This window comes from Chiloscyllium punctatum, chromosome 38 (assembly GCF_047496795.1).
Source record: "Chiloscyllium punctatum isolate Juve2018m chromosome 38, sChiPun1.3, whole genome shotgun sequence".
Taxonomy (NCBI): Eukaryota; Metazoa; Chordata; class Chondrichthyes; order Orectolobiformes; family Hemiscylliidae; genus Chiloscyllium; species Chiloscyllium punctatum.
Window position 1 is genome coordinate 21014755 of NC_092776.1, and position 14277 is coordinate 21029031.

Consider the following 14277-nt stretch of genomic DNA (forward strand, 5'->3'; position numbering starts at 1 on the left):
TAACAAACTTAAAAGACCCAGTATCCCATGGACAAAACCAACGCCATCTACAAAATTCCATGCAAGGACTGCCACAAACACTACATAGGACAAACAGGAAGAAAATTAGCTGCAAACACCAGCTAGCCACAAAAAGACACGACCTTCTCTCCCTCGTAGCCCTAACACGGGTGAAAAAAGCCACCATTTCGACTGGGACAGGCTAAGCAAAGACATGCCAGAGAATTCCTAGAGGCCTGGCACTCCAGCTACTACGCCATAAACAAACACATAGATCTAGATGCCATCTATCAACTCCTCAGAAAATGAACAAGAAATGACATCACCACAAACCCCAGGAACCCCATCCAGGAGAAAGATACAAATAGAAAGCAGGAGACAACAGCTTCGCTTCACTTGGAGGTCGCCACTGATGATGTTACCTGGCCAGGTAATGAAATGTCTGGATATCAAACCTACAGCTCAGTGAGCAAACCTACACCCTAAATCTCAACCTGAGCTACAAACCTTCACAAACCTTGCAAAAATTTTATTTCTGGTTGTTGAGAATTAGAGTTTTTGAGTGCTGGATGTATTTGCCTAACTCTTTTATCATAGATCACACTACTCAAGGATTGGGGTAAACCAGCCCAAAAGAAAAATCATATTTTGAGGACAGCTTCTGTTTTTATTTACATCAAATTTCATCGTATGTGAAACCAAGCCAAATTGCTAAAGTTAGCTTTTCACCACAATAGGAATGAATGGGAAAAACTTTTAAACTCTCATAAGTGGAACTAAGAAAGTATGCTTATTATTATTTACATTGATATTATTGAATTTACTGACCTTTTGCTAATTATACTGGCCAGTCATTTTTCTTTCTTTCACATGAGTGAATGTTGTTCACCAACTGCAAAGGAAGACAGAGAAATTTGTTGACAGCAGCATCATATAAAGTATAAGGTGGGACACAGAAATAGACCAACTGAAGTTGTAATAACGTTCCTTGGCAATGGAAAAAGGCAGTGACTGATTGGGGACAAAGATAGTCTTTGAAGAATTATTTGACAACACTTCCAAGTTGAAATGTACCCTAAAACATTACAAAATGGAATCATCCTCCCTGCTTCTCTTATTACATAAAACCAGGATTTGGGATGCGGGTGTTCAACTGGGGTGTACAAAGTTAAAAATCACACAACATCAGGTTATAGTCCAACAGGTTTAATTGGAAGCACACTAGCTTTCGGAGTGTCGCCCCTTCATCAGCTAATTGTCACCTGATGAAGGAGCAACGCTCCGAAAGCTAGTATTCTTCTAATTAAACCTGTTGGACTATAACCTGGTGTTATGTGATTTTTAACTACATAAAACCAAGTTAGTTACTTGCAAAAGTTAAGTGCTCTTCGTGATTTTCCAAAACGCATTAGTTGTTGTTAGTGCATGTGCAATATCAAAATAATTTGGAGGGAGTCCATGTTTAAATAGTGACACCTGCAATATTTTTTATTTTTAATGGATTTTAAAAAGCAGATAATGATCTATAAAGTGAGGTACCAATGATCACGTCAGCAAGTAAATACCTCCTTTCCTTCTCAAACATAATAGTATTATGTTGTTAAGCATTTTCTTTATTAACAGTATGGGGCAATTTAAATAAACAGGAATATGAAAGCAACTATTTGTTTTTTGGACTTTAAAAATTTATATTGGCATATTAGTATGACACAGATGCATTAAGACAATGGTTTGTTTTGGCATTATTAAGTGTGTCCTGTCAAGTCTTTAATGTTCCTAAGATCAATTCAACTGATAATTTTAATACTGTAATAATCTGATTGCTTTGTTGCATTAAGCTGTCTGCATATGACAGAAACTTTGCTATAAAAAATTACATTTAAACTAAGCAAGGTTCTTGATGCTGGCATTGAACTTTGATCCACGGTTTCTGTGGATCTTTCCCTGAAGTGTCCATGGTCAAGGGGAGAACTCTCACTCTCCACATGCTAGTAATATAGGTTACTTATTTGTATTTTTCATCAACACAATCAACAGTGTAGTGGCTGTACTGATACTATACCAGATTGCCTTTTTATACTGTGGGGCTAAAGAAAAGAAATGAACCTATATTTCACACAGCTGCTTTCATATTCCTTGTGACATCGTAACAATCCCTAGCCAAACAATTACTTGGGAAATGCCGTCACTGTTGTCTTAGTGGGACAATAATTACAGGAGATAGTGTGCTGACATTGTTAAAAACAATGCAACGCATCAACTCACAGCAGGTACCCAGAATTTCCTCAGAGTTGTACCTGCCTTAATGTGGTAACTTTGTTATAGAATGCACTGGATACCACCCGACTTAGATTTATAAATGAGATCCATGTTTTACTTCCCAAAATGAAGTAAAGCATGAGTGAAGCACGAGCAACTCTGAGATAACTGTCCTCTTGCTTGGTATTTTCACAAGTCCCCATTTCTGTACTTAAATTAAGTTATCAATCTACAGTTACATGTGATGCTACCAGACACAATTGTGTCAGAATGCAAGTCTAGATGTGGACGAAGAGAACTCAACCCATATGATATGCACTACCTTCCAACTATGATGAGGTTGAAATTCCTTGATTTGTATTTTTTAATTTACTTTTCTGGAATAATTTCAGTATGAGCTTGTGTCCTTGCTGTGACAGTAAAGATCTGAAAGATCTATTTTCCTCATCATTATAAGAGATGTTCCTGGAATCTACAAGAGCTTTGTAATCAAATTATTCATAACAATTTTACAGAATTTTATATAGTTAATTAAAAGTACACCCAATGAATAGAAAGTAATTTCACAGCTTGCTCATCCTACTAAAAACCAATTTTCTTTGATTGCGTTGAATGAAAATAATTGCTATTTGTGATCAAAAGGATAATGTTTAAATATGAATTTGTTTTGGCCAATTAGTTAACATTCTTTTAAGAAACAAAAAAGTATTAACTGCTTCTATTTTCAAGTAATTAGTTTTTAATTTGCAATTCATGAGTGATTTGCAAATTGTGGCAATCATTAAGGTGCATCACAATCTGAAAGAAATCATTAACAAAACACCTTTTGGGAAAAATTGCTGAAATCACATGAAGTTGTGGAACTATTATTAAGAGGGACAAAACAGAACATATTTTTGAAAAGCTAAGCTTTCTATGTAATATTTTATCTTTTGTGAGTTTTGTTTCATGTGGTTAATTGGAAATTCATAAAAATATGACTAAAGTCTTAATTCAGTTAATTGGCTTTTAAGTCTGGAAGTTTTTGATCTACATAGTGTTCAAATGTCAATGTCAGCAGAACCCAGAAGTTGAATGCCAAGTGGTAGTGTCATACCTTAAGATCAGTCTATTACAGAATGTTGTTAAAGATGGCTGTTACTGTCTTTATTTATGAACTAATGCACCTCCTGTGGTCTTCCTTGCAAGTTGTGTAAAATGAAACATAGGGTCAAGAATGGAATGCCTGCATAGATGAAGTGGGAGCTGCAGAGAATTGATGGAGAAATGGGGATGGCATAAGCTGATTTCTGTTCTCTGGTAACTTGGAATGGTAAATTTGGTATATAATGAGGGTGAATATCTTCTGGGCACTGATGCTGATACTGCAGCCATTCTTTGGCTGACTCTGATAATCCAGAGATATAAGATTGATGCTGATAGCAAGGGTGTTTCCTGGCAGTGGTGGAAATGCAGGGCTCTGTTGAGGGTACACCAGAACCTATTTTTCTAATCAGCTTGTTCAGAGAAGGTAAACCAGAATAGCTCCAGATCTGATTGTGAGCAGATAATGCTCATTGGACTTTATATTGGGGGCCTCTTGTGGTGCAGTGACAGTGTCCCTGGATCTGGGTTCAAGTCGCACTTGCTCCAGAGGTGTGTAATAACATCTCTGACCGCATTGATTCGCACATGTATATGCACTGGATGCTGCATTCCTGTCTGTCTCAGGGTGTCCTTGGAAAAGGAGCTTATGCTATTCACCAAAACTTTCAATTCTCTGAGAGAGAGGTGGGCACCACAGACAGTGGAGACCTTATTTCCCCCTCAAACTCTATTTTGATTTAATTCCCCTTCCATCCCTATTCTTGGTGCTACTGCACTGCCCTGACCCTGAAGAGATATGGAGGTAAATTGATGACTTGTAAACATGGGTGATTTAGTGGTGGTGGATATTGGTGAAAACTAACATGTTTGGTTTGGTGGTCAGAGGGAAAAAAAACTGTTCGATTATGTGTGATAGCACTTCTAGATATTAAAAAAAAACTACATTCTGTGTTCCTTTTCTGGACCAGAAGGCCTGGATTCCACTGCCAACAGCTCAAGAAGTGTGTCATGACATGCTTGAATATTTCTGATTAGAAAATATATAAGAAGTGGGTCATACCCTAGTTGGGAAAAGGTTTGGCTGATGGACAGGGAAACAGCCCCCAAAAGAAAAGTGGAAATTGGTGTTTGTGGTAAACAATAGCCCTACAGAAAAATCACTGTAACTCTCTAATTTAATCCTGGTGAAACTTTTGCTGCACATTTATCCATATGGATGGCAGTTTTGTAAACATTTCTAGATTGATGCTGATACTGCAAGTTGTTCTGGGGCACAACCTGATAGCAACAGTATTTCCTGAGATTGATGCTGATAAGACAGGCGTTTCCTCAGACTGACAGTGAGAGGACAGGTATTTTTTACTGATAGCGCAGTGGCTCAGAGGTTAGTATTGCTGGCTCATAGTGTCAGGGACCTGGATTTGATCCTAGCCTTGGATGACTGCCTGTGGAGAGTTTGCAAGTTCTTTCTATGACTGTGTATTGTGGTTTCCTTCCATAGTCCAAAGATGTGTATGTTAAGTGGATTGGCCTATTAAATTTTTCTGTAGCGTTCAAGGATGTGTAGGCTAGGTGGATTAGCCATGGCAAATGTGGGGTTGGGATGTGGTTTAGATGTACTTCAGAGGGATGCAGACTTGATGGGCTGAATGGCCTCTTTTGATACTGTCGGGGATTCTCTTCTAGCTTCTGTGTGCATGTATGTGTGTGAGAGAGTCTCTGTCTAGCTGCATGTTGAATATTTTGAGGTAGATAACATAGCCTCTGAATCATTGCCATTGGTAGGATTCATTTGTTAATTTGCCTGCTGTGGTCAGGAATAAGTACTGGGGCAAGGATCGGACTGAGTACAGAAAGTTATGTTCACAAAGCATGTAGCACTTGCAGGCGTGCTTTAGTTTCACTGGCTGCATATCTGTGCAATGCTATTGCCCTTAAGGGGCTCACATCACTTAGACTTAAAGCCCTCTCCCTTACATGTCAAACCACTTACTCTGCCCACTTGGGTGTGGTTTCAGCCATTTTTATCTTCATTGCACATTTGTTATTTACAGCGTTCCTCCATGTATTTCAGCTACTGTAGTCCATGTGATAAAGGTATTTGTAGCTTGACAATATAGCTCAAGGGTTTGGATGCAGTGATTACAAAGGTGATGTCCAAGTTAGGATTATATGTGATTTAGTGTTTGACTTGGAGGAAATGAAAGATTAGATTTTGTGGCATGATGTGCTGCTCATCAATATTTGTTGCTTGTTCCTTGCCTAGCTCTTTCTTTTCAGTTTGTAAGTATATGTACCTCATTGTGGCAAACAACCAGGCAGCAACTTGCCACACTCATCTCCCAAGAACTTCATATGTCAGTTAATATTAACATAGCCACCCATGAACATCCATAGTGTCATGTCGGTACTTTCTAATCAACCTGTTCAGAGATATTATCAGATACCTTCAGAGCAGGGGTCTGGACACTGGGCCTTGAATCTAGATATCCTGGCTCAGAGGTGAGGACATGATCACTCCATAATGGCATCAAGTATATTAGGCAAATTGACGTGGTGGCATTTTTAAAATTCATTCGTGGAGTGTGGGCTTTGCTGGCTGGGCCAGCTTTTATTGGCCATCCCTAGTTGTTCTTAAGAAGGTGATGGTGTGCTGCCCACTTGAACCACCACTGTGTGTGTGCTATAGGTTGACACAAAGGCAGGGAGTTCAAGGATTTTGACCCAGTGGCACAGAAGGAACTGTCATATATTTCCAAGTCAGGATTGTGAGTGGTTTGGAGGAGAAGTTGCAAATTATAGTGTTTCTATGCACCTGCTGCTGTTAACCTTTTTAGATGGTTTGAAAGGTGTTGTCTAAGGAGCCTTGGTGAACTTCTGCAAAGCACCTTGTAAGTGATACACACTGCTGCCGTTGAGCACCAGTGCAGGAAGAAGAGACCATTTGTGGATCTTGTGCCAATCAAGCGGATTGTTGTGCTCCAGATGGTGTCAAACTCCTTAAATGTTGTCAGAGTTACACTCATCCTGGCAAGTGGGGAATATTCCAACACACTCCTGGCTTGTGCCTTGTAGACACACTTTGGGCAATCAAGAGTCATTAGAGTCATAGAGATGTACAGCACGGAAACAGACCCTTCGGTCCAACTCGTCCATGTTGACCAGATATCCCAACCCAGTCTCATTTCATCTGCCAGCACCCAGCCCATATCCCTCCAAACCCTTCCTATTCATATACCCATCCAGATGCCTTTTAAATATTGCAATTGTACTAGGCTCTACCTCTTCCTCTGGCAGCTCATTCCATACACACAACACCCTCTGCGTGAAAAGATTGCCCCTTAGGTCTCTTTTATATCTTTCCACTCTCACCCTAAACCTATGCCCTCTAGTTCTGGACTCCCCCACCCCAGGGAAAATGCTTTGTCTATTTATCCTATCCATGCCCCTCATGATTTTATAAACCTCTGTAAGGTCACCCCTCAGCCTCTGACGCTCCAGGGAAAACAGCCCTAGCCTATTCAATCTCTCCCTATAGCTCAAATCCTCCAACCCTGGCAACATTATTGTAAATCGTTTTTGAACCCTTTCAAGTTTTAAATCTTTCCCATAGAACGGAGACCAGAATTGCTTGCAATATTCCAACAGTGGCTTAACCAATGTCCTTACAGCCGCAACATGACATCCCAACTCCTGTACTCAATATTCTGACCAATAAAGGAAAGCATACCAAATGTCGTCTTCACTATCCTATCTACCTGCGACTCCACTTTCAAGGAGCTGAGAACCTGTACTCCAAGGTCTATGTTCAGCAACACTTCCTCGGATCTTACCATTAAGTGTATAAGTCCTGCTAAGGTTTGCTTTCCCAAAATGCAGTACCTCATATTTATCTAAATTAAACTCCATCTGCCACTTCTCAGCCCATAGGCCCATCTGATCAAGATCCCATTGTAATCTGAGGTAACCTTCTTCACTATCCACTGCCATCTCCAATTTTAGTGTGGATTCTGGGTATTCCAAGATGGTGAATGGGAAGAATTTCTGGCTGTAACAGCTGTTCCTTTTTTTGAAGTATCAAAGCTTGATGGTTAAATTCTCTTTTGCTGGAGGTGGACATTGCTGGCCTTTGCATGGCACAAATGTTAATTGCCAGTTTTCAGCCCAAGCCTGGATATTGTCCAGGATTTGCTGCACTTGGACATGGACTAATTCAGTACCTGAGGAATTCATTCAATTAGCAAAGGACACTCCATTTCTGGCTCTATAATTCAGGGAAGGTCATTGAGTAGCAATTAAAGATGGTTGGGCTGGGGACACTGTCCTGGGGATCTCCTGCAGAGATGTCCTGGAGTTGAGATGACTGACCTTCAGCATCCACAGCTGTCTTCCATAGAGTCATACCTGACATAAATCAATGGAGAGTTTGCCCCGGATTCCCATTGTCTGTAATTTTGCAAGGGCTCCTTGATGCTACAGTCGGCCTTGATTTTAAATGGAGTCACTGTCACCTGACATGTTATTCCAACATGTGGGAAAGAAGGTATAAGTATTGGCCATGCTGACTGATCTGATGTTAAATGGACTGATGCTCATTTGTAAGAGCTTGAACAAGCATAGTGGGCTGTTTTGTTCTGTACAGTAATAATTCTGTGATTCCGTCATATACTTGGAATGAGCCAGAAAAAAATAACAATTCAGGGCAGTGACAAATTTCAAAAACACCACAAGGCTCTCCATAAATTGTAGCTTGACTGCAGCATGTCATGGCAGCTGGCGTAGGTCATTGGCATTCGTGTGTACCAAGGTCTGCAGATACGGTCACATCACTCTGGAATGTCTTCTATAATTCTGTCCCATTTCACGAGAACCTGTATCTAAAGTACCTTAAAAACAAGCTCACTAAAAGGATAAAGCAAAAGAAACAAAAGTTCACTGCAAAAAATTGTTGCAAAGTTTATTAGAAACAAACAAACGCAAAAGTTCAAGCAACTCAACATAAAAACAAAAGTCTGAGGCACTTAAAGGGTTACTTTGTACCTGGGACTTCCTATATTCTCACCCAGATATCTGCTGAAAAGAAAAAATTGCAAGACAATGGAGATGGGGCAAAGCCATTTTAATTAATAGTTAATTATTCAAGTCTGCAGTCATAATAACGCTAAGACAAAATAGGCAGCTATGGTTGAGCTCACTAAATGCAGTAGACTACAGAACTGGCAATCGCTTAAGGGCCAGGGGTTTTACTACTGCTGGAGAGAGAGAGCGTGGCCAAGCAGGGGAGCCACAAAAATCAAGGGATAGGAAGATATGGCAGGTCAGATTGGTCCTGTCTGTCATCAGGGCTTTTTGCCGACAGTGGAACTGGATGTGGAGAAATTATCTGCTTCATAGCGGATGTGGAGAAATTATCTGCTTCATAGCGGCACAGAGCCAATTTAGATATGTTAAACCCAAATTAAAGACTATGTCACATCCCAATAGCTCAAACTAATGGAGGCATCTTCTCAACAGAAGCCCAGGAAGGAAGGTTTTGCTTTTCTAGCAAGGAAGGCAGCACCTATGACCGTAACCCAGAAGAGGTTTCCCCCCTGACCCATTGTCACATCCTTTTTCACTGGCTCTGGTCCTCCTGTATATCACAAATAACTACCTCTCACAGTGATGCTGCCGAAGCTTCAGAGTTGCGGTACTCCCCATCAGCATCAGGAGCTCAGCAGCCCACACTAATCGTACAGCTCTTAGCTGGTGACCTGTGGTAAAATTACCAAGGAGCTCACCTTGCTTGCAGTTGTGAGGACTTGGACTATCCAACCAACAATGTTCAGCTAAAGAATTGCTCCTGATTCTGCAACCTCCTGCACCCAATGTTTGTCTTCAGTTATTAGCAAAAGCATCTCGTTCCAGGATATGTTTACTACATAGTGGATACTTTGATTGATTTGGTCAGAACAGGCTGTTCTTTGCGCATATTCAGGTTCCTTTGGGGTGCTGGACATTTCTTTAAATTGGTCCAAGAATAGTTTACAATGAAAACACTCCTTTTACTGTGGTTCCAATGCTTTTGAATGTGTTGGTCCTGAGTTTTCTTTTCAATTATATTTAATCATAAAGTAGAATATTTATATCTAAAGTTCATTTAAAATAGATTTACTCTGAAGTTTTGGTTATAACATATTGACATTCAAAACATTAATAGTACATAATTTTAAAAAACATGTAACTGAGTGCAGGCAGTACATCCGAATGACATTTCACCAAAATTTCTCGTTTGTGCTGGCAGTAAAGTACTGTACTATTACATTACCCAGCTAACTCTGACCTTTATCTTGCGTAGTAATCAACCTCAGAAAGTTGACTTTTTCAAAAGATTTTCCTTATGACTTTTTCCATTCCCATCAATTTCTTCAAAAACACTTGTTCCATGTGAAAGATGTCAGCCACCACTACCTCCCCTAAAAATGTCAGTCTTCTGATATGTTTCTTTATTCTTACCTCAATGGCAATGAACTGTTTAACTAGGGAAAGCTTCACTGTTGAGAATGTGCCAACATTAAAAATACATTTTATCATGAGAGAGGACTTTTTAAAAATATGGTAGTGTTTACAATCTTGATTTATTTATCTTTTACCAATTTTAGAATTTAAAAAAATATAAAATTGGCATTTAACATTTCCACAAGTAAAAAGAGACACGATGGTGGTGTATCGAAGGAATGAATACTTATCTAGACTATAAGGCTATCAGTTTTCTTTGGGGAAGTACAGTTTGGAAATCAATATTTGTAGTTTGCACTCCTTTGAAATTTGCAGTTACAAGTAATCTTTATTCCTAAACAGAAAAACATCATTCCTTTGGATCACTTGAAGTTATACATCTGAAAAGCCTTGAATCATTCAAGCAACTTGTCAAAAAGTAAATCACTGCTTTACATTCCAAATTTAGCACACTAATTTTGAAAGTCTAAGCCAAGAGGAAGCTGACAGGAAGTGCAGTGTTTTATTTCTCCAGCTTCAAAGACATCAAAACGAACCTCTGTATCCACAGGCAGGAAGCATTTGCAGCTTTTAATCCATTAGTCACAGCTTCAAGCACTAACCCTTTCACTAAACTAATAACTCGACTGAGGTTGAAGAATAGATTGCTTTGATACTTTTGGCAATTTTTATTGTTGCAAAATTCACATGCTAGAAAAGGATGAACAAAGGTGGTTTTACCTTCAAAATATGTCAGCTGCCAGCAGTTGTCAATAAGAGGGTTACAGTGATGTCCCTCAGCCCGAACATTCTTGGTTCTTGAGAGCTGAATGCACAACTTAGATTTCATTTTTTACTGAATCTCTATTGAGCCCATGGTTGGTGTTACAGCACATGCATAGAAAATGAGCAAAGCAGCAATTTCAATTACTTATATCTATTGTTACAGCCAGGTATATAGTGTTACAATAGTTCACCACCTTTTCCTCAGTAGATGTTTTGTAAAAGAAGTTGCTTGTTAATTTAGACTATATTTATGTTGTTTAAATCCTGTGCTATAGGAAAGACATTCATGTAAGTTTTAAAACAGAAAAGAATGTTTGTGGGTCTTAAAACCTGATGCATTAAAATAAAATCCAACTCGCAGACATAAATATTTTCTAATCAACCTGCATAGATATTATAATACTTCTATGGAGCAGATGAGACTTAAACACAGGCTTCATAGTTCACTGTGCCACAAGAAGCCGACTCAGAAAGCAGCTTACATGGACAGAAAGAATGTAAATTGTTTAAGAATTTCCAAAAGCAAGTTCATTTTGTATGAATTCTGTATGTGGACACTTTGAATGGTTTCAGCCTATGATCATTGATTTTTCCAAATGCAGTGCAGAGAAAATTTTGTCGTGATAGACAACCTTTGCAGTTTTCAGCAGTTTACTAAAATTGAAGACATTGCCTATGGTCTTTAATCAGAGGTAGACGGGGCATGGGTTCTCAAAATAGCAACAAAGAGTGGACCATGAGTTCTCTTCTCACTGTTCTCTACTTATGGTCTCTCTGATATGAAAAAGCATTTTTTTTAAACAACGGCTTGGTTTTTTGCTATCACATGACCTCCATTTGCAAACTAACCATCTACTAAATATGGTCATGGCAGGCTAGCAAACTCACATTCCAGGTCCATTGTATACAATGATTAGATTAAATAGTTGGTTGGACCTCCTTTTCAGCAAAACCCCATTGTCCAGAGTGTTTGAGTATAATGGCTTAGTCCACATCCACTTGGAACAAACAGCTCACGATGTGGCATTTTTGACATTTTCATGTTCTTTGTATTTTTCCAATGTTTTCACCACTGTTTGTGCCACACCAGAGGAGAAAATTCCTCCCATGTTTGCATAACTTTTATTTAGTTAGCTCCTAGAAATAACATGAAGTGTTTTAAAATCCAGTGGGTCACTTAGAAATCAGTAATCCTGAATTCTTCTTTACAACTAGTGGTTCTGAATCAGCTGTATTTAATAAGTATGGGAGAAAATTTGACTTTGTGTAATGATGTGAAGTGGGAGATTTTGATTCAGCCATGCAATATTCATCTCTCCCAATTTTAATTTCTACAGTTGGCTCATTTGAATAATTGTATAACAAAGTTATTTTTAACAGTATCTCTGCTTATTCATGGTAAGCACAGTAATCTTTGCTCGCTGTGACAGCCACTATTTTAACCTGCTTACCAGAGCAATCTGTTACAATCTATTTCTTTAAAGTAAGTGAGATCAGGACACAAGCTGAATTTGAAATCAAATTTAGAAATATTAGAGCATTGTTCAAATAGAGTACAAAAGTGAAATGACATGATAATCTGTTGATAATCTACAACAGGCCCATCAACTTTCATAAAAGTAAATAAGTTTGCATTTCAGCTACAGAGCGTTTAGCTAAACAGCAGTTCTAGTTTCTTTTCCACATTGAAGTTTCACTTATAAACAAAATAAAACTGATTGTTTCTCAGATTTCAATGGATAAATTAGAGTTATTTACTTTCATCTTGTATTCTACTCCTATTTTCTTTTTGCAATTCACTTTTGAAAATGAGTCATGACCTAATGATGCTTATTACCTCTCTGCAGAAAATGTCTCTTCACCTTCTCCATCGCCAGCTAAAAGCCTGGGGGAGCCTGGAATTACCCCACTTAGCCCTTCAATGTCTCCAGTAAGAGAATGCTTCCTTACTTTTAAACTGCTTGCATGTCTTTTGATGTATTACAATTCTTTGAAGTTTCAGTCATGCAGAATTAATGTTTATTAATAATGTTATTAATATTGTTAATCACAATCTGGACATCTACTTCATTACAATCTGCAATTATTCTGAGTTTGGATGTTTATAGTGCTACATTATTATTAATATGTTTTTAAGAGGTATAATTCAGAATGTGATCAGTGTTAAAGCTGGTGTCTTGTTATAATTGTGATAACTGGTTAGAGGCAACTTGACAAAACTGGAATCTAAATTATGAACTTCTAAAGTTTTCTCATTGGTACATTCTCATTGGTGGCAGTTTGGAAACCAGACTGCAGTCTCATAGAGCCAACATATGGCATATCCAATCTTACAATGAGAGGGTTTTGAAAATCTGAATGAAAATTTGTGAAAGGTGTAAATTGACTTAATTTTAATAATATATGAATAAATAAAGAGACTGTGTGTGCTGATTCCACAGTACAGAACAAAGGGCTCCCACATCTATCACGCGTCTTGTCCTTAGAAAATGGTTCATTCCAAAGAAAGAGGAAAACCTGCATTTCTTATAGTATCCTTCATTTCCTCAGGATACCCCAAAAATGCCTCATACTAGTGGCGTAGTCATTATTGTAAGATTGGTTGAGCACTATTGGGGATTAGAAGTAGGGGTGAATGTTGATGGAAATTGATGGGTAGTTATTGGTCAGAACTTTGAGATAACTCCATCACTATGTTTTGAATAGTGTTGTGGAACTTAAGACCTTTGAAAGAGAAATCTATGCTGGCTATTTCTTACAGGCTGATTTACTGTTAACTTTTAAAACTTGACTCTGAAGTCAAGTTCAGATATTTCCATTACTGAGAGGGTCAGTATGATTTTAGGCTTCTATCCAACAGCTTTCCTTGAAACCACTATAGGGTACTGGGACAAAACTGATAAATTTGTTAAGATTGAGCTTTTTGTTTGCTTCATCAGTTCTTTCAACGTTGAAAATCAGTTGCGCTTATAGAAGTCATAATTCATCTTGATTCAATGAAGGAATTAGTCTGTTTAGCTGAAGCCTGAGTGAATGGTCAAGCTATTCAGTTTAAACACAGACACATTGTGAAATATGTGATTGGAGTATTTTTTAACATAATGTGTAAGATTTGCTCAGTCTGATTTTATTTGTGTAAAGATTTGTCAGTTTACCTTTAAGTAATCAGCAGAAATTGTTATGCTTTGTCCCTGTTTTTCAGGCATAAAACAGGTGCAGCATTTGTCCATTTAGCAGTGAGACTGCTTGTTTCCAGTCTGCACAGGCACTGATCCCACTGTTACATTTGTGGGCCCTTATTTTGCTGGTTCAGGCTGACATCTAAAACAATTCATTGGTCCCTTTTAAGGAGCAAATTAAGGGCCTGTTTTCAATTGGTGAACACCCAATTCAGCAATGAATGGAATGCACTACTGACCTATATGCTCAGGTCCTGCACCTTCTGAACAAAGGGAAGTTCATTTTATTTTAAAAGATAGGAGGTGCTGGCTTCTCCTTTGACATAACGTAACTTATAATTGCTTCCTTCCTCCTCCTCTAGTCTGCTCCAGCCCTCTAGTGGGACTTACTTACAGGGCTGCCGCAGCAAGGCAGATGGCTCAACATTATGCTTTTCACTTGATCAAACTGTCTGGAGGCCCGACCAGCATAGCTGGTGACAGCAGAACT

The 14277-nt window shown here is 38.6% G+C and overlaps 1 protein-coding gene across 6 annotated transcripts in view; it reads left to right on the forward strand.

The window, feature by feature from the left end:
- Positions 1 to 14277, forward strand: part of hspa12a (heat shock protein 12A) — a 263037-nt gene that overhangs the window by 185385 nt on the left and 63375 nt on the right. For all 6 annotated transcript variants that reach the window (XM_072557347.1, XM_072557349.1, XM_072557348.1 and 3 more), the window contains exon 2: positions 12456 to 12538. In XM_072557347.1, the coding sequence (XP_072413448.1) occupies positions 12530 to 12538 (9 nt within the window). In that variant the 5' untranslated portion in view covers positions 12456 to 12529. The remainder of the gene's footprint in view (positions 1 to 12455; positions 12539 to 14277) is intronic.